Here is a 23833-nt window from a genome sequence, read left to right on the forward strand (position 1 = left end):
AAGGCTCTTCCGAGCCCCGTGGCCCCGCGGGGTGGCACCGCAGGCGGCCCGGGCGAGGCGGCCCGGGGGAGGCGGCCCGGGCTGGCCGCCCGCCCGGGGTGGGGCCTGGCCCGGCCCCCGGCTGAGGCAAGCGGCGGCGGGGCCCCCTCCCTCCTGCCTTACTCAGTGCTCTCGGTGGCTCTGGGCGGCGGCGGCTCGGCGGACCAGCTTGCGGTGAGGGGAGCCGGGAAGGGAGGCGAGGGACGGTGGCCGGACGGGAGGGGACGGGCGCTGACTGTCGCATCTCTCTTTGCAGACTCGAACCCGGAGCGGCGGATCCCAGAGAGATGGCGAAGGTGAGGGGGGCGAACGGCCGCCGATGGCGGGCCGAAGGCTGCCGCGGCCCCTCGGCGGGCTCGCCCCTGCCCGGCCGCGGCCGGTTCCGGGACATCCTTCTCTTATCTGTTGCCTTACTTTTACTCCTGACCGATTTATTTTCCGTCTGCCTTAAATCAATCCATCCCCGAGGCTGGGGAGACGCGGAGGGGAGGGGGACAGGGAAAGCAGCTGATCATGTGAGGCCCGCGTCAGGCACAACTTTTTTTTTTTCTTTCCCCCGCCAGTTTCCACTAATTTGGCCAAGTTTTCGGTACCGTGTGTTTATATTATGCCTGGGTGGAGGCTACTTCCACTGGAGGAGGAAGGAAAAAAAAAAAAAATAGCGCCGTGTCTGTGCCCTGTGGAGTCTCGGCCTTGGTACTCCTGTCCCCAGCTTTCCCGTTTCCAACTTAATTTTTCTGAACATCTTGCAGCTATCGCACAGTACTTTGGTATTATTTATTATTTTTTTTTGGTCCTTTGCAGCCCTTGTGTTGCTGCCGTTACGTTTGAGCCCGGGAAAATGGGGCGGGTTCCCAGGTTTGTTTTTATAGTGGTGTGAAACGCATACGCTCTAGAAAGTAAAATAAGGGTTTAATGGCATAGTTACGGGTTTGGCATGCTGTAGGAAGTGAAAGCCATCAAGTTGTACGAGTGTCTTCACAAAGGTCAGGGTAATTGCACGGTAATGTATTAGTAGTTTCATTATTTTAACTTGATGAGTAGAATGGTTAGTGGTGTTTTAACACTCCTGTGAATATTTACTCTTGTCTCAGTTTTAAAAGAAAGAAAGGATTCTTCACTTTAAAAAAAAAAAAAAATGTATACTAGCATTCCACTAAATCCTTGAAGTTCTGGGTTTGTTGGGGTTTTTTTTGAGGGACAAAGAGGGGATTTTTCTTTCTTTAAACATCAATCCTGGTTTGTAGGATGCATCTTAATACAGGGACTATGCTAGCACAGGGCATCTGACCAGACATATTTGCTTGGACAGCCTTTTATTATGGTACCTGTAGCATGGCTCATAGGCTTGAGGCTAACTTCTTTTTTAGTAAAAGCATGGAAATTTGCCATTCTCTTGTCTATGCCACAGAGATACAAACTTTAATCCTTAATCTTTGTAAAAGGAGTATTTCGTTCTTCACTAGCGCAAACCGGTTACTCTTGGCTTCATGTAGTAGAATTTTGTACAGCCTGAGGTGACGCTTGGGGCAGGGTTACTCACTGTGGTGAATGGTGGCAGGTTGAAGACATTGGAACAATGAGATCTTGTACTTGGTAGGCCTTGTCCTCTGGTTTACGTGTTCAGAGGGCTGCCTTCCAGTTCAGTGGTAGTCTTTGTGTGATTATGCAGCAGTGAAAGACTGGGAGTGTTAAAGCTTGGTAGCCTGTAATTCAGTTTATAATCATAAAAAACAAGTTGAAGAGTAAGCTCTGCTCCTGATGGCAGGTGGCTGTTCTAAGTTTTGTTGCGCCACGAGGTAAGGGTAAGAAATGAAGATGCCTATCAGTTGTGAAATGTCAAGCGTCAATTGACAGTACTTATTTATACACACAACTAAAGGTTTAGAGTTCAAAAAGGCTGCACAGCACAGTGCACTGAAGTCCAATTTAGTCCGGGTACATCACTGAAGAATAAATCCTTTGAAGAAGGTAAGTTATCTTTGGAGTCTTGGTCACTGAAGTATTTGCTCAGTCATGGGAAGATTTTTTTTTTAATTTTTTTTAATTTTTTTTTTCCAAAGACCTGAGAGATTTTGTGTGTTCCACGTCCAGGACAAAAAGGTTCATTCATTTCATGGGGAAAACTACAGCATGCCGTAATACGCTCTGCAGACTGGTCTCTCCATGCCTGTGTTTATCTGCTTTCTTTGGAGCAACGCCGCTGTCCTAACAAGCTGCCTTTTCTCACACGTCTGTATGTGTAGTAGTCTTTAATGGATGCACAAGGTACGATCTGTCCCTGCTTCATGAACTAGCTGCCTGGGAAATGCTACCCCGCGTTTGCTAATTCAGAAATCTGTAAAGAAAGCAACAACTTTCTGCTTGCGTGCTGCAGGCTGGACTGTTTTGGTCTGCTAGTCCCAAATTATTCCCAGAATGTGAAGTCGGGAGCATTTCGTGTATCCATTTGCACGCTGCCAGGGAAGGATTGCTTGCTGCTGGTGAAGGTGCGGCTGCTGTGCGCTGTATCTGGAGTTCCTGTTCTGCCAGCGTGCACGTGTGACTTTGGAGCACAGCAATAGTATCACCAACTCCGGTAGCACTTCAGAGGACGGTGGCTCACATGTCAGAGTACAAACTTTTTCAGAATCAGGTCCTAAGCAGCTCTTTGACTTTGTTGAGGTTACTTGGGAGGACAGTGTTTTTGCAAAGGTCCCTGCGTTGATTCCTACGTTCCTATTGCTTGCTCTTCTCTTCTCTTTCTCTGCCACCCCCTCTCTTTCCTTTTTTTTTTTTTCTTTCTCTCCTCCCTATCTTTGGTATCGCCATGGTGCACTGACTCAGAGTTCAACACAGTTGTTGGGTAATTCCGGTTTTTGTCAGGAGTTTAAATTTAGTGGGGCAATGTGAATATAGTCTGCTGACCAGAGTTTGCTCCTTCCATGTAAGTGTACAACCTGAAGCATTACTAAACTTAGAGAGGTGTTTTGTAGAGGGGTCTTTATAGCTGTGCAGTTGCATCAGCTCTGTGTGTACGTTCACCCACCCACAATGTAATTTACATCCTACTGACCTTGAAATTTTGGTAAGGATGCTGTGACGTAATTATACATTTCAAGGCGTTTCAAGAAACGAGATGTTTGTTTCAAAGCACAATTTGAACTGGGATCTGTGTGGTCTTCAATGGCTGTAAAGGCTTTTGATTTACTGGTGAACACTGTGTTGTGCTTTATCTGCAAGATGCCTATTTTTGCGTAAGAAATCTTGAGGCAGTCTTTCATTTAGGCTAGCACGTGACCTTCTAGGCTCTCTTCTGTCTTCTGAAAATAGCATACCTTCTCTGTTTGTCAACCTGTGTGCTGGAAAACATTCTCCGTTTCCCTTCTTACCACTCCACAGTTTTCCTGGGCCGTCTTGTAAACAGATGGCTGCTTTCAAAAAAAAAAAATCACATACCACCTTTTCTGCACTAGACACCGGGTTTTTCCAGTGGCAGATTGATGAGACCCTACTTTTGTTGCTGCAGAGCAGCGTTGTGAAAGGGGGTAGCTTTTCATCGATGGGAAATCTGGTGGGTAAGAGCTTGCTGTGAGTGGGCACAGAGGAAGGGTAGCGGGGAAGAAGTCTGAGTCAGTTCAAGTATGGTCTTTTGTTTGCTGAAAACAAATGCTTTGTGTTTAACGGTGGCTAAACATGGGATCTTGTGGGTGGAGATTTTTTTGTGTGCTTGGTGGGAGAAGTTAAAAGGAACCTTGTCAAGTGGCTATTGTTGAGCTTACGGATAATGCGGTTGCCAGGCTATGTGGCCACGTGACATCAAATTGTGAAGCCAAAGTTGTCTCTTGAGAGAAGCTAATGTAGCTCTGAGGTGCTGGTTAGAAACATCTCCCCTGATAAGATTGTATCTTCTCCTTCTGCAAACTTTTTGCTAGAGCAGGATAAACAAAAATATCCAAGAACGTGAATTTCCTCATTTGGAGGGGCATAAGTTCTAAAGCAAGATCATCTCTTGCTTTGAAGTGTCTCTTTTTTTTTTTTTCCCCCTTTTTTTTTTTTTTTTTTTTTACTCTGCCTTTCCTCTTCATGCTAACTTTGTGTAACTAGGGGTTTTGTTGGTCTCATTGGTAGATGTCTGGAATGGAAGCTGCTGTTTAGTATAGAATCACAAATTGCACTTGCGCGACACATGATTGCTTAACAACAGTCGGCATATTGGGAATGTAGAAAGAAAAGAACGTGGGTAGGTTTTGAGTGTTATAATCTAGTGATATTCTTTCTGTTAAGGTCTTGCGTGTTGTGTTTCTCTTTGTGTTTTACTGGCCAGTGTGGGATATTGCTGTTTTCTCATTTCCATTGGTGTGCTTTAGGTTCTACTGAGTGGGAAACTTAGGAACCAAAATATAAAGGACCCGTGAGCTTGTAACGTTATTTCGTATCTGTTTACATAAATGGCCAGGAACGCTCTTAGAAGTACTAAAAGTAAGAATTTATCTACCTCTGTAAGAAGTCATGAAGTTTGTAAATAAAAGTTCAATAGTTGTCTTTCAGTTCACCATTTTTCGTATTAGGTCAGGATGGCATAGCGGTTGTGATGCTGTGACCTGCAAGATCCGCGAGAACCGGTTTGTTTCAGTAAAGTTTAAACTCTACTTAACGTTGAAACTGTAGTTGAGTTGTCTGATAAGTGAGCGTCTGGCTTCTGTCAGAAACTCTTTCCTACGAGTCTATTACTTTGTTAGAATAGCTCCTATTTCACATTCTCCGTGACTGAAAGTCGACTTCAGTGGTTCAGGCGGCGATGGTGGTTTAGAACAGTTAGACTGTAGGTTGGACTCGGGCCCACAAAGCTGTATCCGAGCTTGTCTTACACTAACAGCCCCTGCTGTGGTTGTGCTCCGTTGGGACCAGCGTATAGTCAAGGGCAGTAGATGTAGCTGGAGATTCTGCTATTATAGCTGCTGTCTTCGTGGTACCCAGGTGACGTGCGTTTTTGTTACGCTGGATGGCGGAGCTGCAGCGATATTTCTGGTTTACAAGCTAGCTGCAGCTCAAGTGCTGATCGAGGGCGATTGTGGCAGGTAGGTAGCCAAAATCCAGTAAACGCTGTGCGTCAGAAGGGAATGTCTGGAATGCAAATGGTGCCCAGACACCAAGAAAGCTCTTTGGGACTACAGCTGCACCAGAAGGATTTCAGGAACTGTTCATCGAGCTTAGCGTATGCTGAGGCTTTCCGTGCTGTGCTTTGGAAAAAAGAGTTATGGAAGGATTCTTCTTAGTTAATAAAAATGAGAAGGATGATGCAGAGATAGATTTAACCTAGCACTTAGTGTTCACACGTATGTTGTCTAAAACGGCCCCAGAGGAATGTTGGGCCCTCGTCACAAGACTTAGGAATTGTGAAGGAGAATTCCGCTTGCTTATAACAAGATAAGCAAAGGAAAACTTTAAGATCAATAACTGTTTCCTCTGAGACCTGTTAGACGGTTAGTCGTGTCCAAAAGGAGAATTGTGGTAGTTCAATAACATTAGTTATGTTAAGATGATATTTGCAGGAAAGTACAATTTTAAATAACCCCATGCTGGCTGGCAGGGTAATAAGGGAGGAGGAGGAAAACAAAGGCTTTTCAGCCTTCATCTGTTTTACCAAATTAAATTTGATTTATGAAGTTCAGTCACAGCTGAATTCCTAATTCAGCTTCGGAATTAGCTAGGAAAATGACAGTACGTACGTATTGCTGTGCCTAAATTTGAACTACTGCCGAAAAACTTGCTTGTGATTGGAAAAGCTGAATGCTCCAGGGGAATTTGTCGTGCCCCTGAAGTATGCCGGATATTGGAAAGCATCTACCAGAAAGAAGTTTGTTGTTGCTACTAAACGCCGTGAGACTTTGTGTTCTGATTTGCCGAAATACGGCAGAGGTAAACCGAAGTCATTACTGCTCCCACAGTGAGCAGCAGGGGGGTGGCAGTAAAAGCGCAGGCGGCCTGAGAGGCAGCAGTGTTTCGGGGCAGTTTCTGTTTAACGCTCGCCTGCTCTTTTCTCTCTGTGCTCTTCTGGCTGACCTGGCTTGGATGAGCACATTGACTTGAAACCAAAGCCCTGTGTGGCTGAAATTGCTAACTTGAGGGAAAGGCTGTGTCGCAGAGGCCAGATGGCTGTGCTGCCCGTGAAACGATCTGGTGCCAGTCTCAGCAGGTGTCTTGGCGCTTCCTTTCATCCTCTTTTCTTGAGAGTGGAAAAATGCCCTGCCAGTAGTGATTACTACTTTTATGCAACGATGCTTACGAGAAATTTCGCTGTTAGAAAAACCTTCCTATTCCCCAAACCCAGCTGTTTCCCCTTTTGGCCATCGCTCGACTCTTATAGTTTATAAATGAACTACTCTTCTGTACATATGTAGGTTCTTGAACTGTCATGTTAAACAAAGGCAAGATTTTTCTGTAAGGGTGATGAATATCCCTTTGTGTTTGACCCCGAGAGAAAGTCCCTGAAGAGCCATGTTCCATGGAAACCTAGCGGAATTATTTTTGTGTTTGGATGGGCTGATCTTTTACCCTTATGTCTGAACTGTCATTTCTTTTTAGCTGTAAACTACTAAGAGAAATGTAGCTGAATCACTTGAGGGAAAAGTTGCATATGCCAAAAGAAACATGATGAAACATTGAAAGTCATTGCAGAGTTCAGGAGGCCTCGTCTGCAATGCGATGGGGAAAAAAATCCGTGATAAAACCAGTGATACTGGTTGAGAGCTCCAGTAGGTTTTTCTTGAGGAGAGAAATTGCTTATTTCCAAATGTGTCTTGGATCTCTGTGCAGTCTTTCTAGCATACGTGATTTGTGCAAGTAATTTCCCAAATTGCTTTAACAAATTGATAATTTCGTAGTCATTTTCCTGCATTCGGGCTCCGGTGTTGTCAATACCAATCCTGCCAACTACCATTATGTAAATATACCTGAACTTAGATGGTGTACTGCTGAGTAAAGCCATGGTAGTACCTTTTGAGTTAGAGCTGTGTTTAAATGCCCACAGGCTGCAGTTTAGTCAGACAATTGCAAGAAAAATGCTATAATCTTTCGGATTGTGGATTCAAATTCAGTCTGAGCTCATGTATGGAGAACTGAAAGATGCTATCTTCTATTTCATGGATTTTTCCCTTTCCTCCCCCCCCCCACCCCGTCTAGTACACGAGAGGCACCGTGACAGCCTTCTCTCCTTTCGATGCCAGAGCTGATGCAGAAGCTCTTCGTAAAGCCATGAAGGGACTGGGTAAGAATAATTTATTTTACAAAAAGGAAAGGGCTCTCTCTCCTTTGAAAATATCCTTGCTGAACTCATTCTTTTGTATTAGCAGATAAGGGTAGGGCATGCGTCTACACGCCATGGAATGACAGCCCCAGGACTGCAGGAGCCTGGGCGTGTCCTGGTTTTGACTGTGCTGCTCAAGGATGTTTATTTTTGGGTTAGCGTAAGGGAAAAAAGAAGGTGGTTTGCACATTCCCCGTTAAAAATTGATACTCCACAGGCTTCTCTGCGCATAGGGTTTTACCGCACAGTAAGGTAGACGGTGGATTTACAAGCGACAACCGTGGAGAGTTATGTCAGTGTGGTAGAAGCTCGGTGCTTGGAAAACGCGCGACGGCCCCCTCAGTCTGGAAGTGCGTAAGCGCGTTAAAGTTACCGTGAACAAAGAATACAAGCACACAGCATGAATGTAGACTAACCAAGTGGTCTGTAAACTCACATTGTAGCTTTCTGCCCCCAGATTTCCCTGTGGGAACAAATCCTAATTTGCTGCTTTCTTTGAAGCTGCCCGTGGGAGAAAGCAGAAGGAAGGGAAGAAGGGAAACATGATACACCTCAGCCTGTTGGCAAATTCAGGAAGGCTAGTTGAGACGCTGTGCTCTGAGGGCTATCTTGCAAACTACCGTATATAAGGTGGATAATAGCTCTGTGTTTCTGTACTCTGGGGTGTTCGGGGTTACCAGAGTGAGTTTTGCTGGGGGTTGGCAGATTGTATATTCTAAAGTAAATCCCTTGGTGATGAGCCGGAAGGCAAGGCACCTATGTAGAATACAGACTGTGGCTGAGTGTTCTAGCTGATGCCTGGGGTTCTCCGAGCAGTGTCTGGAACAGAGCACTGATGGAGAACAAACACCACGTGGGTCCTCCAGTCATATTTTTGCAACAGCAGAACGCCAAACCTGGCAGCTCAGCTTGGGCTAGAGTGACATTTGTTATTTAAATGCGTCTGCTGTTTGTCAGTAGACTGTTCTTTTCAAATAATCTTTCATTGCCTTTTGAGTTTGTGCCACTGCTGTTTGTTTTTTAGAGTGTGTTTGTAACTCTCTGTTCTTTCTAACTTCAGGGACTGATGAAGAAACTGTTCTGAAGATCCTTACCGGCAGAAACAATGCCCAGCGTCAAGAAATTGCATCTGCCTTTAAAACCTTATTTGGCAGGGTGAGAAGAAAAATACCTCTAGAAATTAGCGGAATGTGGCCTATGATGACCACTTAAAACAGTGAGGCACATTCATCATGCTCCCTGTAAATGGTTCCTTCAAAGAAGATCTGGTTTTGCATCCAAGTCCCCCTCTCCCCCACCCTGCTGTATCCTTCATTGCTGGCTGGGTTAGAATATTCCTTTTAGGTTAGCACAGAGAAGTTAGTTACTTTTTTCTGTATTTTGGTCCAATGTGTCTTAGATGTGTTTTGTGTAAAAGCTCCTGTAGTTTCCTGTTAGTATGCCTCTCATTCCTGGTACAGAAGGAGTTGTCAAATATTATGTCACGAGGTCTGGAATGTAAGGTGTAAAAGCAGGAAAAAGAATTTTCCAGAGGTAGAAAATGTGTCAGAAATAAAGCAGCCTAATACCAGAGGAGAGAACAAAACCAAATACAGTGGCAGATAAAGCCGTTAAGTGAGTTTAAAGTGAAGACAGCTTGTTTTTTTTCTCCCAGCATTTCTGGATCCTTTAGTATTCTGGCTTGGGTAACTTATGTTTCAAAGAGCAAGTGCAGCAAACAACTAGCGTTTAAAGAATTTCTATATTGGAAAAAGAAATAATCACAATATGTTTCCGGTTTTCCAAATGCCCTTGTATCCTCCTGCCTTATTTGGTTACGTTTGTTTCAGTTCAGGTACCAATTAAAATAAAAGGAGCCCTGTCCTTTAGGCTTTTTGAGGTGTCTCCAGGGTGTTCTAGCTTGCAGACACACATGCAGCCGTCTAAAACGGTTGGTCCTCGTTCATTACAGCACTCTTTGTTCTGCATTAGGATCTTGTGGATGACCTGAAATCAGAACTTACCGGCAAATTTGAAACGTTGATGGTGTCTTTGATGCGACCAACTTATATTTTTGATGCCCATGCACTGAAGCATGCCATCAAGGTAAGAGGAGTGTGGGAAAGCAATTAATACATTGTATGAAATGTTTGCTGCTCTTTTATTTGGTTTTTAGGAATGAACTTTTGCGTGGTAAAGAGAACACTAATAGAAGTCTTTTTTCCTTTTTTTTTTTTTTTTTTTGTCCCCCTCTCTTAGGAATGTTATGCTAACACCTGCTACTATTCCTAATGCCATGGTTTTGCCTGGTTTCTTATTCATCCTGATAACTCCTTAGAAATAGTTTAGAATTGTAGTCTTTAGAATGTTTTACGTGGAATTATTTTCATGAGAAACCATGTCGTCTTAAGAGAACGGCGTCACTGCAGATGCAGATTAAAATCTATGTGGCACAAGACTTGTTGCTTCTGCTTTAAATATGAGTAGATGTGCAGGTTGGTTTTAAATTCTTTTTGCTGCTAAAGTACGGTGCCGAAGTCCAGCGGACACTAGATTTTTCTGCTGTGAGCAGCCTAGGTTTTACAGCTATACGGCTGTATGCATAGGCTACTAGTTAGTTCAAGGCATTTCATTAAAGTGGGATGCTATTTGTATATCTCTTCTTGAGTGTTATTTAAACTGGAGAGTGTTTTGCCCCTGATGGATTACAGTGCAACTCCAAAATTGATGGCCCGGTGTACTTGTGTAAACTGGTGTCCCCCAAAATTACGGGCGGGTATTATCTATATTATTGAATGTGTTCTAAAAGCTGCCTCCAGTAGTAGAGTGGGAAGAGTTTCCAGCCCCATCGGTGCAACCTTTCCAACATTTCTCTTCAGCTGAATGCATTTAAACAATTTACAATCTGTATGTGTAGGTGTTTTAGTATGTTTTCTTCCGTGTGATCTTATTTATTTTTTTTCCCCTCTGTCACACTCGTCTGATATTATCAGTCTGTGGAAATCCAGGAACCAGATGTCCCTGGGTTACTCACAGAACCTGTCGATTAAGGTAGAGGACACTGAACTTGTCCAGTGTCACATAGTGCTTGGTTGGGTGACACTTACACATAAACTCCCAAGATCCTCGATGACTAGTTAATATGTAGGCTTTAGTCAACCGTGCAAACTAGTGTTCATGAACCCACGACCCAGCAAATAGTATCTCAGACAACAGAAACTTTAATCCTGGAAATTTTCTGTAATGTCTTTATATGCAGTGGGGGAAGGGGAGACGGCACCTGACAAAGAAACTGATAAAGGCCTTGTTGACTAAAAGGGAAAAAATGCGTTCCCAAGCTGCTCTTGTTGATTTAGGAGTCAAAGACCGACAGGGAAATGACAGAACAGATGGGTGTAAGAGGGAAAATAGAGGTAGTGAAACAAGAGCGGTTTTGTTCTTGTCACTTACAAAAAATGATATTAAACATAATATCAGAGGATTTCAGCGAATGTTTCTGCCCAGGAAAAGGTGTTGATACTAGCTGCGGTTCAACTAAGGTGCGTAACAACAGCAAAGAAGATGTGATAGCAGAGACTTCAGTGCAAGATAACTCCGCTAAGAGCGTTAAGTCTGCGCTGCGGATTGTCCTATCAGTTTTCACTGCTGCTACTTAAATTAGAACGAATAAAACTGTGCCTGCTGCACTTGATGGGTAGGCATGTTCACGAAACAATCTGTATTTTGAAAAGGATTGCCTGTAACCTGGCAGATTTGTATTTTGGGTATCTTTGTATGCAGTTAGTATACAGGTTTTCCATACAGGAAAGGCTGTAAATAACACGCCAAAGCAAAAAGTACAGAGTATTGTATTTCGGCGTTGCTTTTGTGAAAGGACTCCTTTGGAAGCATAAAGAGCAATGGCTTATTCTTACAGGCGAAGTAGAGTCAGACTTGTGGAGACAAGGTATTGGCTTGACTTCTCAAAATTTTATCCTTGTAAAAGTGGAGAGTGCCTGTTGTGCCGGCTGTAATTAGAGGGCAGCAGCTTAAACTATCTGGGTTAGCAGTTCTGTTGTAAAATGTGTGCGTTTGCAGTGGAAGAGAGGGTGGGTTTAACATCGCGCATTCATAGAAGGGTAAAGATCATTGCGGTGTGGCTCTATGTTTATCTGTGTACTAGTTTATGAAAGGCGGTATGTGAACTAGAGCTAAGATGAAAACCGTTACGACGTTCATTCACTTACCTCGATGTCGTTGACTGTACTAGTGGAGAACGGAGGCATATCTGGATGTGCTTGAATGTGGAAGGGCTCATCTGAATCCCGCAGAAGTCAGCCTTTATTAAGCGTTGGGTTGGTTTTGAAAACCATCAAGCCAGAACTGGAAAAAAATCTTTCCAAAACCCCCACAATGTACGAGAAAGAAGAAATTATTACTTCTTTTTTTTTTTTTTTTAATTTGATCCAAGTGTGTAAGCTGATGCTTGCTTTTGATTGTCAAAGGGCATTTCTGTTTTCCTTTTGTTACTCCATCAACTGACTTCTGCTTGCACCCCTGCAGGGAGCAGGAACCAATGAGAAAGTGTTGACTGAAATTCTTGCTTCCAGAACACCCGAGGAAATACAGAATATTAAACAGGTTTATCTGCAAGGTAAAGTTCTGCATAAAATAAAATCCTAGGGGGTCTGCGTTCAGTTCTCTAAATATGGTTTTAGCTCATCTTTCAAATAAGGTCTATCTGTGAACCGATGGATGTGTCTGATAAGTGGATTTCATTCTGTTACGTTGCAAAAATTCACACTGAAGGAAACTAGAGTTTGGGCTGTAAATTAAAATAGTTTTTATTTTGGGGCTATGACTGCAGGTCATGGTGGTTTGTGCTTTATAGTTAGAATTCATTCAAATGCATTTCCCATTATTTTAATCGCTTTGACTGAGAGAGGCTTTTTAGTAATTGGAAACTAGAAAACTGGTATCACAGAAAAAAACAGAAGTGATTTTTTGCTTTTTGCTCACTGTTCTGTTCAAATGCATTCGCACTAAAGCAGGTGCAGCTTTTTGGTTGTTCGCAGGAGCTTTTACCCTGTGATTGTGGGATTGTTTGGTTTTTTTTAAGGCAGCATTTAGTTCAACATTTCTTTTACCTCTATGCGGATTCCTGCCACACAAGAACTTCTCATGTCTTAGTAAAGTTTGAGGCAAAACTTAGAGTCTCCAAGGGCAAAATTTATTAGTACTAGAATTTTCTGGGCTCACAGTTGTTGTTCAGTTGTGAGACTGTGATATTTTAGAGTAACTCCAAACCTGTATGCTCTTCATTTCTGTAAAGAGCTGGATCTGTGCGTGTCACCTTGTATTTCAAAATATTTTGAGTATTGGTACGATGCGCGAGACGCTGTCTTTTCACATCTTTCACAATAATGCTAGGTTATAAGTGACAGCAGAATCTGTCCTAGTTGTTAAAGCTGTTCCTGATTAAATGATTCTACAAGCAGCGAGTCAGATTAACTTTTTGCTTTTCCTTGCTTTCTCCTCGAAATCGTGAAGAACTTTGTAAGTTGGTGAATGGGTATTGGTCTTTTGCAGAGTACGAGGCCAACTTGGAGGATAAGATCACAGGAGAAACATCAGGCTACTTTCAGCGGATGCTAGTGGTCCTGCTGCAGGTCAGTATCTCTTTGTGTACGATTTTCACTTCCGTTTTCCTGTACGATGTACCCTTGTCGTCTTCTGCTAAGCTGGGGTTTTAGATAGACCTGGTGATAGGCAGGTTTGGTTCCGAACCTGAATCACTTCCCCTGACTTGCAGGGTCAGTCTTGAGCTCTGTTATGGGTCATTTCCACATCAATGAATTGAAAAACTTCTGTGGTGCTTGTGGGTGTAGCAGAATGCCTGCTACATGCAGTTTTGAAGGCAAGAGGAGAAGAGAACATTTATTCCATAAAGATAGACGCAAGCAAAAGGGAAAAACAAGGGGAATTGGGAGAAGATGCATTAGGGGTTGACTTCTCACGGTACCTCCTACGGGCTTGATATAACAGATAAATTGTTTTTTGATTCAACTTTTGATTCTCCAGTTTAACAACTTTTAAAAATTCTCTCTAGGCGAATAGAGATCCTGATGGCAGAGTTGATGACGCTCTTGTTGAGCAGGATGCTCAGGTGGGTGAATGACTTGGGGTTTGGGACATTTCTACAAGTTATCTTGCAATATACAGCTGGAATACAAATGTGAGAGAGAAATTGTTATGGTGCTCTGTGTGTGTTTCTTAATACATTTTATGTGCTTTTATACATTCTGGATGAAAGAAGTGTCAAAACTTGAAACACTGAGATCGAGATTTTTGACACTTTCACGTTTCAGTGTTAAGCGTGTCTTGTTTGTTTATTACTCAATGAGGTGCCTGAACGGAACAATGATTAGATCGCTGGAAGGGAGAGTTATGACTGCTGAAGCTTTGTGATGCCAAGAGACGCGCTGCTGGAAAACTGACACATGTGAACAGTTCATTCCTTAATACCTGACTTGAACTTCTCTCCTCTTACACATCATGTGTCATATACATGATACAGTGAAACGTTAAAGCTATTCGATGAGGGATGCCCCCACAGAGGGTGAAATACTAAAAGGAGGAAATGTACCGAATATTCTGCTTTACTGTAACCAGATGGCAGTCCAAGAATTGCCTCTAAAGGGTTTCTAGGAGTTCACGTATTTGCCCTTTGCGAGTATTGTCCACGGTGTTGTCACTGATCACTAAACCTGTGCTCTAGAAGCAGGAGTACCAGCAGTTAATTGGTATCCTTGATGCAGTCTCTTGCTGGGTGCTGTTGGCTTTGTTGTGGTGATGGTCATCAATATTTCAGCGATTTGATTACAGAACACATTTAATGCATGTTTCTTCTCGGTTATTTCAGGTAACTCTGGGCTAGACCTCTTCCTCTCGTAAATTGTCAGTTGAGATGAAAGAAAATAACAGATTGTTCAAGGTGACAAGGAGGAAAAGCAGAATGCCAGATCAATAAAAGGCTCTCCTGATAGCAGGGCAAGATGGAGAGACAGACTGGCAAAATGTATTTTACTGGCACAGGCCAATCCTTTGTTATGTAAATTCAGAAAGCATTTGTTCTTCTGCTATTAAAATTAATCCTGTGGAAATTGGAGCTTGAAAATTAGTGAGATCAATACTTGAATCATGAACTAGACTGTTTCATGAAATTGTGTCCGTCTTGCCTTTAGCTGGGCTTACGTAATTGAGGATACCCATGAACCACAGGCTTTGGTGGGTAGATAGATTCCTTTTTGGCCTCTTTAATTGAGTTTAAATGAGCATCTATATTTAGGAGGCGTCATACCTAAATGCTGAAAAGGTCCTGATTTTCTAAATGGTCTCTGTGGTTTGTTACGTATGTTTGGCTTGAGCTGGGACCCAAACAGAGAAGCGTTCTGTCACATTTCTCTTTATCGATATCTTTACATTCCGCTCCCTGGAAGAGATTCAGAGAGTTTTCTAATTATTATTGCCAGCTACAGATGGTCAGAATTGAGGTACATGACTGTGCAAAAGTAAGACTGTTTTTGGCTTCCCAATGTTTCTCTTGATTAATATGTTATTCTGGGAAGGATTTTATACAGGAGAGGGCAAGCTTTTTGCTCAGTGGTGATTTTTAGGCTTGTTGGGGTCTAAGATTACTAAACATTGGTTCAAAGCAGTTGGGGAATGGGCATTCATACTACGAGACAGCACAAATACGAAGGGAACTTGCAAGACTTTTCTGATGCCTGAAGGAGAAAGTTTAACTTTTTGGAAGAGATTTTTGCGAGTATCACTTTTTAAAAGTCAATGCAATTGACGTACATTTTGGGGATTGCACAGCGGCAGGGCAGGCAAGAACGTAGAGCTCATGTAAAATGCCATTCACAACTTCGAGTATCTCTAAAGAAAGGCGTTCCTGGTGTTTCTAAATGCTGTGCTGAGACTTCCCGTTTGCTACTGGATGGAGAGTGCTGGTATTCATTTGAAGAGCTTAGCATGCATTATTTGAACTAAATATCCTTGCAGTGCCTTAATAGCTTTTTTATTTTTAAAACCCCCCTCCCGCCTTTTGTAGTCTGAATTATTTAATATTACGAAGAGCATGCAGCAGTCACAACTATGCTTTCAATAGGATTCTGGTACAAACACAGCTAGGAAGATCCATAACATGCCAGTTCAGGTTTTACAGTGCGGACAGCCAGGTGGCCAATGTGTACAGACAGACGGTCAACAGCGTTGCTGTGCCGCAGATTTGGTTGCGGGGATTTTTCTAAGAAATACTTGATTGCTTGGATATAGGCGGTAACCTGTTTGCCTGTCCTCTGCTCACTGAGGAGGGAGAAAGAATACTATATACTACAATATGTACAAACCTTTCTCCTTACGTGATGCTTAGCGCACAATTTGGAAAAAAAGCTTCTGAGTGTCAGGAAAAAGAGCTAATGTCATTTTCTGATTATTTTTTTTTTCTTTCTCGTTTTCCCCCTCCTGTTGCTTATTCTTCCCTGAATGCTGCTAATGGCCCAGTGATTGTCTGTATGGAAGAAAGCCTTGCCCGAAGAGCAGTGAATGTGCTAAAACGATTAAATGATTAAAATCTCTAGCAGCCTGCGGATACTGTTTCTGAGAGCTTCTACATCCATCTTTCCCTCCTTTTTGGAAAAGTTCCTCCTGGACCAAGTTAGCATGGTTATCCCCTTGATATGAGTCATCATGTCATAAAGTTTTGCTAGTCTGATTTGAAAAAGGGGGGGAAAAAAAAAAAGCAGTCTTTGAAATGGATTTTATCTCCTGTATTATCACAGTTTCAGAAAACTTCAGGCTTATGAAAGGGCCTATATGCACAGTCAATTTTAGGGCCTTAAGCAGTATTACTCATGCGAGTGCTTTCACAGTTGATTTCAGAATTTATCATTTATTTCTTTCTAAAGTCAGTTCAGTACTTGGCAATTTAATTTCATTTTTTTCCCTCCAGCTATAGCTTGTTAGTAAGTTTAATGCTCCTTAGAGTGAGACAAATGGACCTTTTCGACAGGGTGTGTGGACACGTAACAAATGCTGTTGTTTTGATCTCTTGAATTTGCAACAGGTTTTGTTTAGAGCTGGGGAGCTGAAATGGGGAACAGATGAAGAAAAGTTCATCACCATCCTGGGAACCCGAAGCGTTTCCCATTTGAGAAGGGGTAGGTGGTATGGTTCATGTATGCTTGAAAACCTCTGCCTGAAGTCTCAGTGTTAGTCAGCTGGTGGTAGAGATGGTAGAAAAGTCGTTTCTAGTACCACATTTGTCAAGCCCAGAAATCTTTAATCACCTCTTTCCTCTGCTTAATATATTTAATTTTGTTTCCTGTAATTCAGTTTTCCCCTAGCCGTGGTAATTTTCCGCTTGAAGGAGTGGTGCAGTAGATCTGAGGGACAGATGGGGTGTTTCTTTCTGGGTGCTTGTTTATTTTTTTTTTTTTTTTCCCCTTTTGAAAGAGGTCGTGGCAGTAGAAGCAATGCTGAGTGTCTGTTATGAGTCATAAAAATCTGATGGAGATCCAGCCCTGAAAAGATCAACCCTTTTATAGGTTCATACTTTATTAGCTGTTAATAGAGAGACAATGATTTTTTTTTCCCTGCTCCTTACCCATTCATGAGTCTGTTTTACTAAGCTGGTTAGGACGTTTGAAATAGCAATCAGTAAGTTTTGCTTTGATTCTCCAATCTTTTTGGTTTCGTTTTTGAATCTTTGGATTCATTTGGATTTTCAAAAGTAATTTGATTTGCGTTTTTACTGTTTAGCTTTTTTACCATTATTTGCATTAAAGTAATCCTAAAGTTTGCTTTGATGCACCCAACATTTACTTAGCATGATAGAAACGTAAGATTTCGTAGAAAACTCGGGTCTTACGGATATTCATGAGCACAGACTTGAACAGACTGCAATAGGCCAGTTTGTTTGTGTGAAGTTAATTTGATGCAGTAGCCCCGTGTAGGCAAGATCTTAGATTCAGGCTAAATGGTGGCTGCACCCTGGGAAAAATGCTTATAATTTGCTAACGCTTCTCTTTTTTTCCCTTTCCCTCTTCTCCCTGCACCCTTTCACTGGGTGCATTCACAGAATCACAGAATGCTTGAGATTGGAAGGGACCTCTGGAGGTCATCTTGTCTAACCCTGCTTGAGCAGGTCTACCTAGACCATGTCCAAGATGACTTTTGCACATCTCCAAGGACTCCACAACCTCCTGGGGCAACCTGTGCCAGTACAAACGCACAGGAAAAAAGGGTTTCCTGATGTTCAGACAGAACCTCCTGTGCCCATTGCCTCTTGTCCTGGCACTGGGCACCACTGAAAAGAGCCTGGGTCCGTCTTCTTCACACCCTCCCTTCACATACTTGTACACGTTGATGAAATTCCCCCTTAAGCTTTTTCTTCTCCAGGCTGAACGGTCCCAGCTCTCCCAGCCTTTCCTCATAGGAGAGATGCGCCAGTCTTTTGATGATCTCAGTGGCCCTTCACTAGTCTCGCTTCAGTTGCTCCATAACTTTTTCGTATTGGGGAGCCCAGAACTGGACCTCACGTTCCAGGTGTGGCCTCACCAGCGCTGAGCAGATGGGAAAGGATCACCTCCTCCACCTGCTGGCAACATTCCTCCCAATGCAGCCCAGGATATACCATTTGCCGCCTTTCCTAGAAGGGCATATTGCTGCCTCATGTTCAACTTGGTGTCCGCCGGGACCCCCAGCTCCTTTTCTGCAAAGCTGCTTTCCAGCTGGTTGACCCCTAGCGTTTGCTGGCGCAGGAGATTCTTCCTCCCCAGGTACAGGAACGTGTTGTATAGTAGCAATCTGGTAGGAAAGAGGTATTTAAAACAGGACAGAAGAAAGAATGAGCGGACGATAGCACGTGGAGATAATGAGATGCAGATGGCATTAACCTGTACTGAGGAGGATGCTGGGAGAAATTCTGGCTAGATACCTGACCGAGCACACTTTCTGTTTTGCAGTGTTTGACAAATACATGACTATTTCTGGCTTTCAAATTGAAGAGACCATTGACCGTGAAACCTCTGGTGATTTGGAGAAGCTGCTTTTGGCAGTTGGTAATTAAGTCTTAATACATCTGGAACTGGCTGTCTTCGTTTCTTCTCAGGCCTCCTTAAATGGCAGTTGTTATGGGAAGTGGCATGAAAACATGATTCCTTTGTACAGTTAATCAGCTGGGATCTATTTTTGGTATTTAGAGAATAGGCCTTTATTCTTCCTTTAATAGATGGGGGGCTGGGGGGAAGCGGGGCAGAGCATGGTAGTGAACTACACTGTGTTCGGTCGTGTAGTGAGTAGAAGGTGAGACAAAATTCTGCCTTCGTTTGTATTCCCAGCATCTCACCTAGGACAATGACATAGCAGATTTGTAACCGGGAGTAGAATTTGATTAGCAAAGTCTCTTTTCTATTAGAAATAGACGGTGCATTCTAACTCCTGGAACCCAAAGCGGTGGTGTAGCCGAGGAACAGACTAGCTGGCAGCTGCGTACTTAGTTGTCCATGCTGGAGAGAATGAGCTAGTAACACACACCTTGCCTTGACAGTGAAAGATTGTCCTGTATTGAATAACTATCAGTAACTTAATCCTGTGCCTTTTTTCAGTGAAATGCATCCGAAGCGTGCCTGCGTATTTTGCCGAGACTCTGTATTATTCCATGAAGGTATGTGTGTGTTTTCCAGACGTCACTTCCCGTCTTCCCCCAGCTACACTTCTCTTCCTTCCGTTTGTTCGTCATTTCTTCTTTCGCTGTAAATGCCAACAGGATGCTGTATCACTAAGCATCTGCAAAGGTTTGGGGAATGCAGATCTGGGAGAGGATTCATAAGCTTTACTTCGAGTTCATTGTAAGTTTTTCAGACCCTAAATCCTTTACAGGAAGCATCAGTTTTATCAGCTGGTTTTGGACTTGGTGTTGTCATATTGAAAAATGTCTGGCTAGATCCACTGGGCCCCTTCAGCTAAATAAAGACTACAGCGTCATTAGGTGGTGGATATATTGAGGAAGTAAAGATGACTGAAACCTAAACTGTAGATTGGTGCAGATTTAGTGCTCTTTGGTTTGGAGGTGAGTATTTACAGACTGAAGGTGTAGTTAGCTTTGAAACACAGCGTGACGATTATCCATCCGGTTTTGAGAAGGAAAAGGAACTCGTCGGGGCAAAAGGAAAGAGGCTTGAACAGCTACGAAAGGCTCTGCAGGGGAATCCCATCAGCGACACAGCTGTGGATGCGTTGGCTTCGCCTTCTCTTGGATGGGAGGTGATAAGCAGGGAAAACTGTATTTTTAACTCACAGTGGCTAATATTAATTAAAACCAAGGTAGGTAGCCTATGGGTTTCAGGCAAGTTATCAGCTTCCCTGAAGAATTCCTCCCTCCCCCTTGCTGAAAAGCACCGAGGTATGTTTGTCACCGGATCCGTGTGTTGATGAGGCGTCAGCGTGAGAATTAGCGAAAAGAGATGAAATGATAGCTTAATTCTTAAAAGCTGCTTTACAGTTTATATAAACATCACCGTAAAATCAGGTTCGGGTGGAAAATACAAAATTTTATATAAGTATGCTGAGAGCTGTATGAGGAGGATTACTTTTTTCTTATTTATCTGTTTGGTTTTTTTAAAGAATGCAGTAGAAACGCGTTTCCTATAGGTTTTGGAATCTTTTACGTTTCTATTACGAGGGGCCTGATTAATGTCTGCTGGTGACATCCGCCATCAGTTGAATACAAATAAAAATCATTAGGCACTTCAGATAAGAAAGGTGATAATTTATTACTTTGGCAGCGAGTTTGTACTCCCAATTAATCAGTTTGGCGTGACAAAGTTCTACCATGTTCTACCATGTTACCAGATTTTACTGTCAGATCCTACCCAGAAAGCACCGGACTCATGGCATAACTTTTGAGTAGCTTTAGGGCGTTTTTAGATGTAATCCAAGAACGTTACACCCAGTGGAAGGATTGAGTGACCCTGGCCGTTAGGCTGAAGATGATGGTTGGGGGGCTCTGCCAAGTCCTTCCTCGAGGTGCATCAGCAGGTCGGCACGTGAAATTTGTATTGCTTCAGCTTGTGGAGTCTGACTTGTCTGTGCAGGAGGGGGGTCGGGACGTCAGTCTGGCACAGCCTGCCGGCAGAGGAACTTCAAATGTTTAAAGCAATAAAGATGAATAAAAAGAGCGGGAGCGTGTTTCCGTGGCTGGAAAAGCTTTATGAAGTTGGCCTTCGTAATAAACAGCGGGATGATCCGTGGGAGGAGTTGCTCTGCCTGTGTCTTGGCTGTACGACGTTATGTGCTTTGTGTTAGTCATCGTTAGGATTTACGTGCCCAGTTCCAGAACCGACTGCAATTCCGCAGTCTCAGACGACATTGAAAAGGTGATTTGCGTGGGATTCTGATCACGGCGATCAGATATACTACTGTGTAGTCCTGGAACTGGGTTATTTAAAATTTATATCGGCGTTCACGGTTGAAACCTGTGAGATGAAACATGAAATAAGAGGTCTGACCGTATGGCCCTTCGTAGAAATCCAGGGATTAGAGCGCCTTGTGTGATCAGCCCTCTGTTCTCCGCGTTGCAGTGTGAACATCTCGTGACAATGTCCCAAATGTTGTCTCTTTGGGGGTGTTTTGAGACACCGCTTGTTGCACTTCCCACTTTCATGTTGCGCTCCGGTTGTTTGTATTCGTTATTTTGCTACAGCATCTGTAGAGGAAAAACTTATATTTTAATATTATTTACACTTTTCTCTTTAGGGGGCTGGCACTGATGATGATACCTTGATCAGAGTCATGGTTTCAAGAAGCGAAATCGATCTGTTGGATATTAGAAAAGAATTGAGAAAGAATTTTGCAAAATCATTGCATCAAATGATTCAGGTAACGTTGCTGTTCTGCTGTCAGGGAAAAGAGGGGTGACCGAGATGTCATTGTTTCCACCGTTTCTTTTCATGGAAGGGGGGCGGATGGGAGTAGAGCTGGACAACCCAGCGAGGTCTCGGAGCAGCGGTGGTTGGGCTGCAGTTTTGTGAAGCCGTTTAAGTGGGGGGGAGACGCTTCCTACGAAAAGCTAAAGGTTTCTTCCCAGTGTTCACCAGGGAAGCAGATGCGGTTTTCTGAAACAACAATTACTCATACACCATTTTTAGCTACTGCTTCATTTCCTTTTTCTTGTCTGGGTTCCTTCTAATTTTCAGTGCCTCAGAGAGGGTGCTGGCTCTAGAGAAATAATACCGGGGTTGGGAGTCCCGGTTACCACGAGGTCGAAGTTTAAATCTTGGATTGTGGTGTGGAACCTTTTGCGCCATTGCAAAGGGGAAAGAATTTCACTGTGGAATCGGTCTGAATCATAGCCTCCTTTGAGTGGATGGGAAGGAACAGGAAGGGAAAGAGCCAGCAAGAAATCCGGAGCCAGCTGTCGGCTGCAGAGTTGAAGCCAAAATCTTTTTCTTTTTTTTTTTCCCCCCTAGGAATTTTTTTTGGGGGGGGGGGGTATTTTGTTTTATTTTGAATATTTCGATGCTGCTTTTTATGATTTTCTGTTATCGGTTCTAACATTAGGCTGTCTCAATTAGGCTGGGCGGGGTTGCTTTTGACACTGTCAGTCGGGCCCATCCTGCTGTCCTGCGGAATTAGTAGCAGAGCTTCCCGTTAATTACGGGGAGCCGGGCTGGGGCCTTTCTAAGTGATACCAGGTGCACTTGGCACATCTAAAGGGCATTGCTTTTGGCGCTGCTTTGGGCTTCTCCTTTCTTTGGGCTTTCTCGCTTGCAGACGAACGCATTCTAGCATGCAGTGGGTTAGCTCAGTTCTAGTACAGCTTCTGGAAGCTTTTTGCGTTTCTGAAAGTCTTGTCTGTGTAAGTAGAGCTCTAACATAAAGAGACACAGAATTTCCTGGCGGCGTTCCTGAGCGGAGAGTCATCCAAGTGGCTTTCCTGTGGGTGGGACAAATGTATAATCTGTTGGGAGTCCTCCTTGGCTGCTGCTTTTCTTCACATTTCTGCGGTTGTGACTCATGTGACTGGTCTGTTGTATCAACAGAAAGATACATCTGGGGACTACAGGAAAGCACTCCTGCTCCTCTGTGGCGGAGATGACGAGTAATGGTGACAGTGACACAAAGGATCTGTTGTACTCCAGCTTGGCAGCCCTGTAGTTAGCACGTCTAGCTAAGTTTTTGTATCTCAATGCTTTGTGGCTGTTTGAATTTATACTAGTAGAGCACTTATTAAAAACGAGCATATTGTTATCCAAGCGATAGCTGGTCCCCCCTCTTCCTGACATCCCAACTTCCAGGAATTTCAAGTGCCTTCTGTGAGTATGCAAGAGTCGTCTTCATGGAAGATGCGTGCTGAGCCCAGAACCCGGTTCTTTGCAAGTGTTTTGCTGAAATAGGAAAAAATAATCATGTATTGCACTAATAATTTGAGGATTTTTTTTTTAATTTTTGCTTTTATTCCTTACATTTCCACTGAATGTTAAGCTAGCTCTAACATTGCAAACAAAGAAAAGATATCCTCTGTATGTAATATTTGAATGGATTTGCTGAGCGTAATACAAGCAATCATTGGAAATCTAAAGGACCAATAAATTTTTTTCCCCTCTCAGCACAGTCATATGTGGTTTTTAACGGGCAAAGATCTATTTTCCCTTTCTTTCAATTCCCCTGCTTCGAAGTGTTGGTATATTTTTTCCTACTGTTACGCAGACTTCTGAGTATATATGATGTTTTGTAGCTGTAAATCCGATGTCTAGTTAGTATCTGGGTGCTGTGGTGGTGATGCTGGTGTTTAGTATAGCTGGAATACCAAACTACTGGTGCTCGCTGGGCATCGCGTTCTCATTTTGTGCCGCTTTGTCTTTTTCTTCCCCTCTAAAGCTGGGGGAAGGAAGGAGAGCTGTTTGCGCGGTGCCGAAGTGGAGCAGATAATGCTGCACTTGTAGGACCAATGGAAGACTGCTGGGATGGAAGCAGGCGAAGCAGAGATGGGAAGACAGTGATCCGTGCTTCGGGGATTTGGGGTGAGAAGAGGATGGTTGCAGCACCGCTCTCTCATCAGGTTAGCAGGGAGCAAAGCACAGTGCGAGGAAAGCACCAGTCTGTTAAATGGGCTGCCTTAAATTCACTGCTTTAGTTCATCATTTGTGACTGGCGCTGAGAATTAAATTGACGTGTGTGAAGGAGAATAAAGAGACTTCTGCTTCACGCATTATAAGGTCTAAACGCTATGGTTCTAAACGTAGCTTATCGGTTAGTCGCATACATCCGCTGTAGAAACTGCACGTTTTAATAGTCCTGTTGAAATTGATTCTTCACAGATTATTAAGAGCTTTAAAACTTTCATATTGAATAAATGTAAAGTTTCAATTTTTTTTTTTATATTGTAATTCTGAATTATTACTGTCGTGATCTCTTGCTAAGAAGTACTTGGTTTCCAATGTAATATATGAAAGCTCTTTTGGTAAGTAAATACGTTAACTA

General features: G+C 43.2%; 1 protein-coding gene across 1 annotated transcript; it reads left to right on the forward strand.

Annotated features, from left to right (window-relative positions):
- The first annotated feature begins 59 nt into the window (after positions 1–59).
- Positions 60–22958, forward strand: ANXA5 (annexin A5). The gene is made up of 13 exons (XM_063335949.1): positions 60–213; positions 296–335; positions 7204–7288; positions 8388–8482; positions 9299–9412; positions 11849–11939; positions 12875–12954; positions 13395–13451; positions 16416–16509; positions 18316–18411; positions 18958–19016; positions 21107–21229; positions 22393–22958. The coding sequence occupies exons 2-13, from the start codon at positions 327–329 to the stop codon at positions 22453–22455; spliced, it is 966 nt and encodes a 321-aa protein (XP_063192019.1). The 5' UTR covers positions 60–213; positions 296–326; the 3' UTR covers positions 22456–22958.
- Positions 22959–23833: the final 875 nt, after the last annotated feature.

This window comes from Chroicocephalus ridibundus, chromosome 5 (assembly GCF_963924245.1).
Source record: "Chroicocephalus ridibundus chromosome 5, bChrRid1.1, whole genome shotgun sequence".
In the NCBI taxonomy this organism is placed as follows: Eukaryota; Metazoa; Chordata; class Aves; order Charadriiformes; family Laridae; genus Chroicocephalus; species Chroicocephalus ridibundus.

What these genes read in the sequence shown, in the direction of transcription:
- ANXA5 (XM_063335949.1), top strand. An exon ending in TTGTTGAGCAGGATGCTCAG is followed by an intron (nt 13,452 to 16,415) that starts GTGGGTGAATGA and finishes AATTTGCAACAG; the next exon opens with GTTTTGTTTAGAGCTGGGGA. An exon ending in GAAGCTGCTTTTGGCAGTTG is followed by an intron (nt 18,412 to 18,957) that starts GTAATTAAGTCT and finishes GCCTTTTTTCAG; the next exon opens with TGAAATGCATCCGAAGCGTG.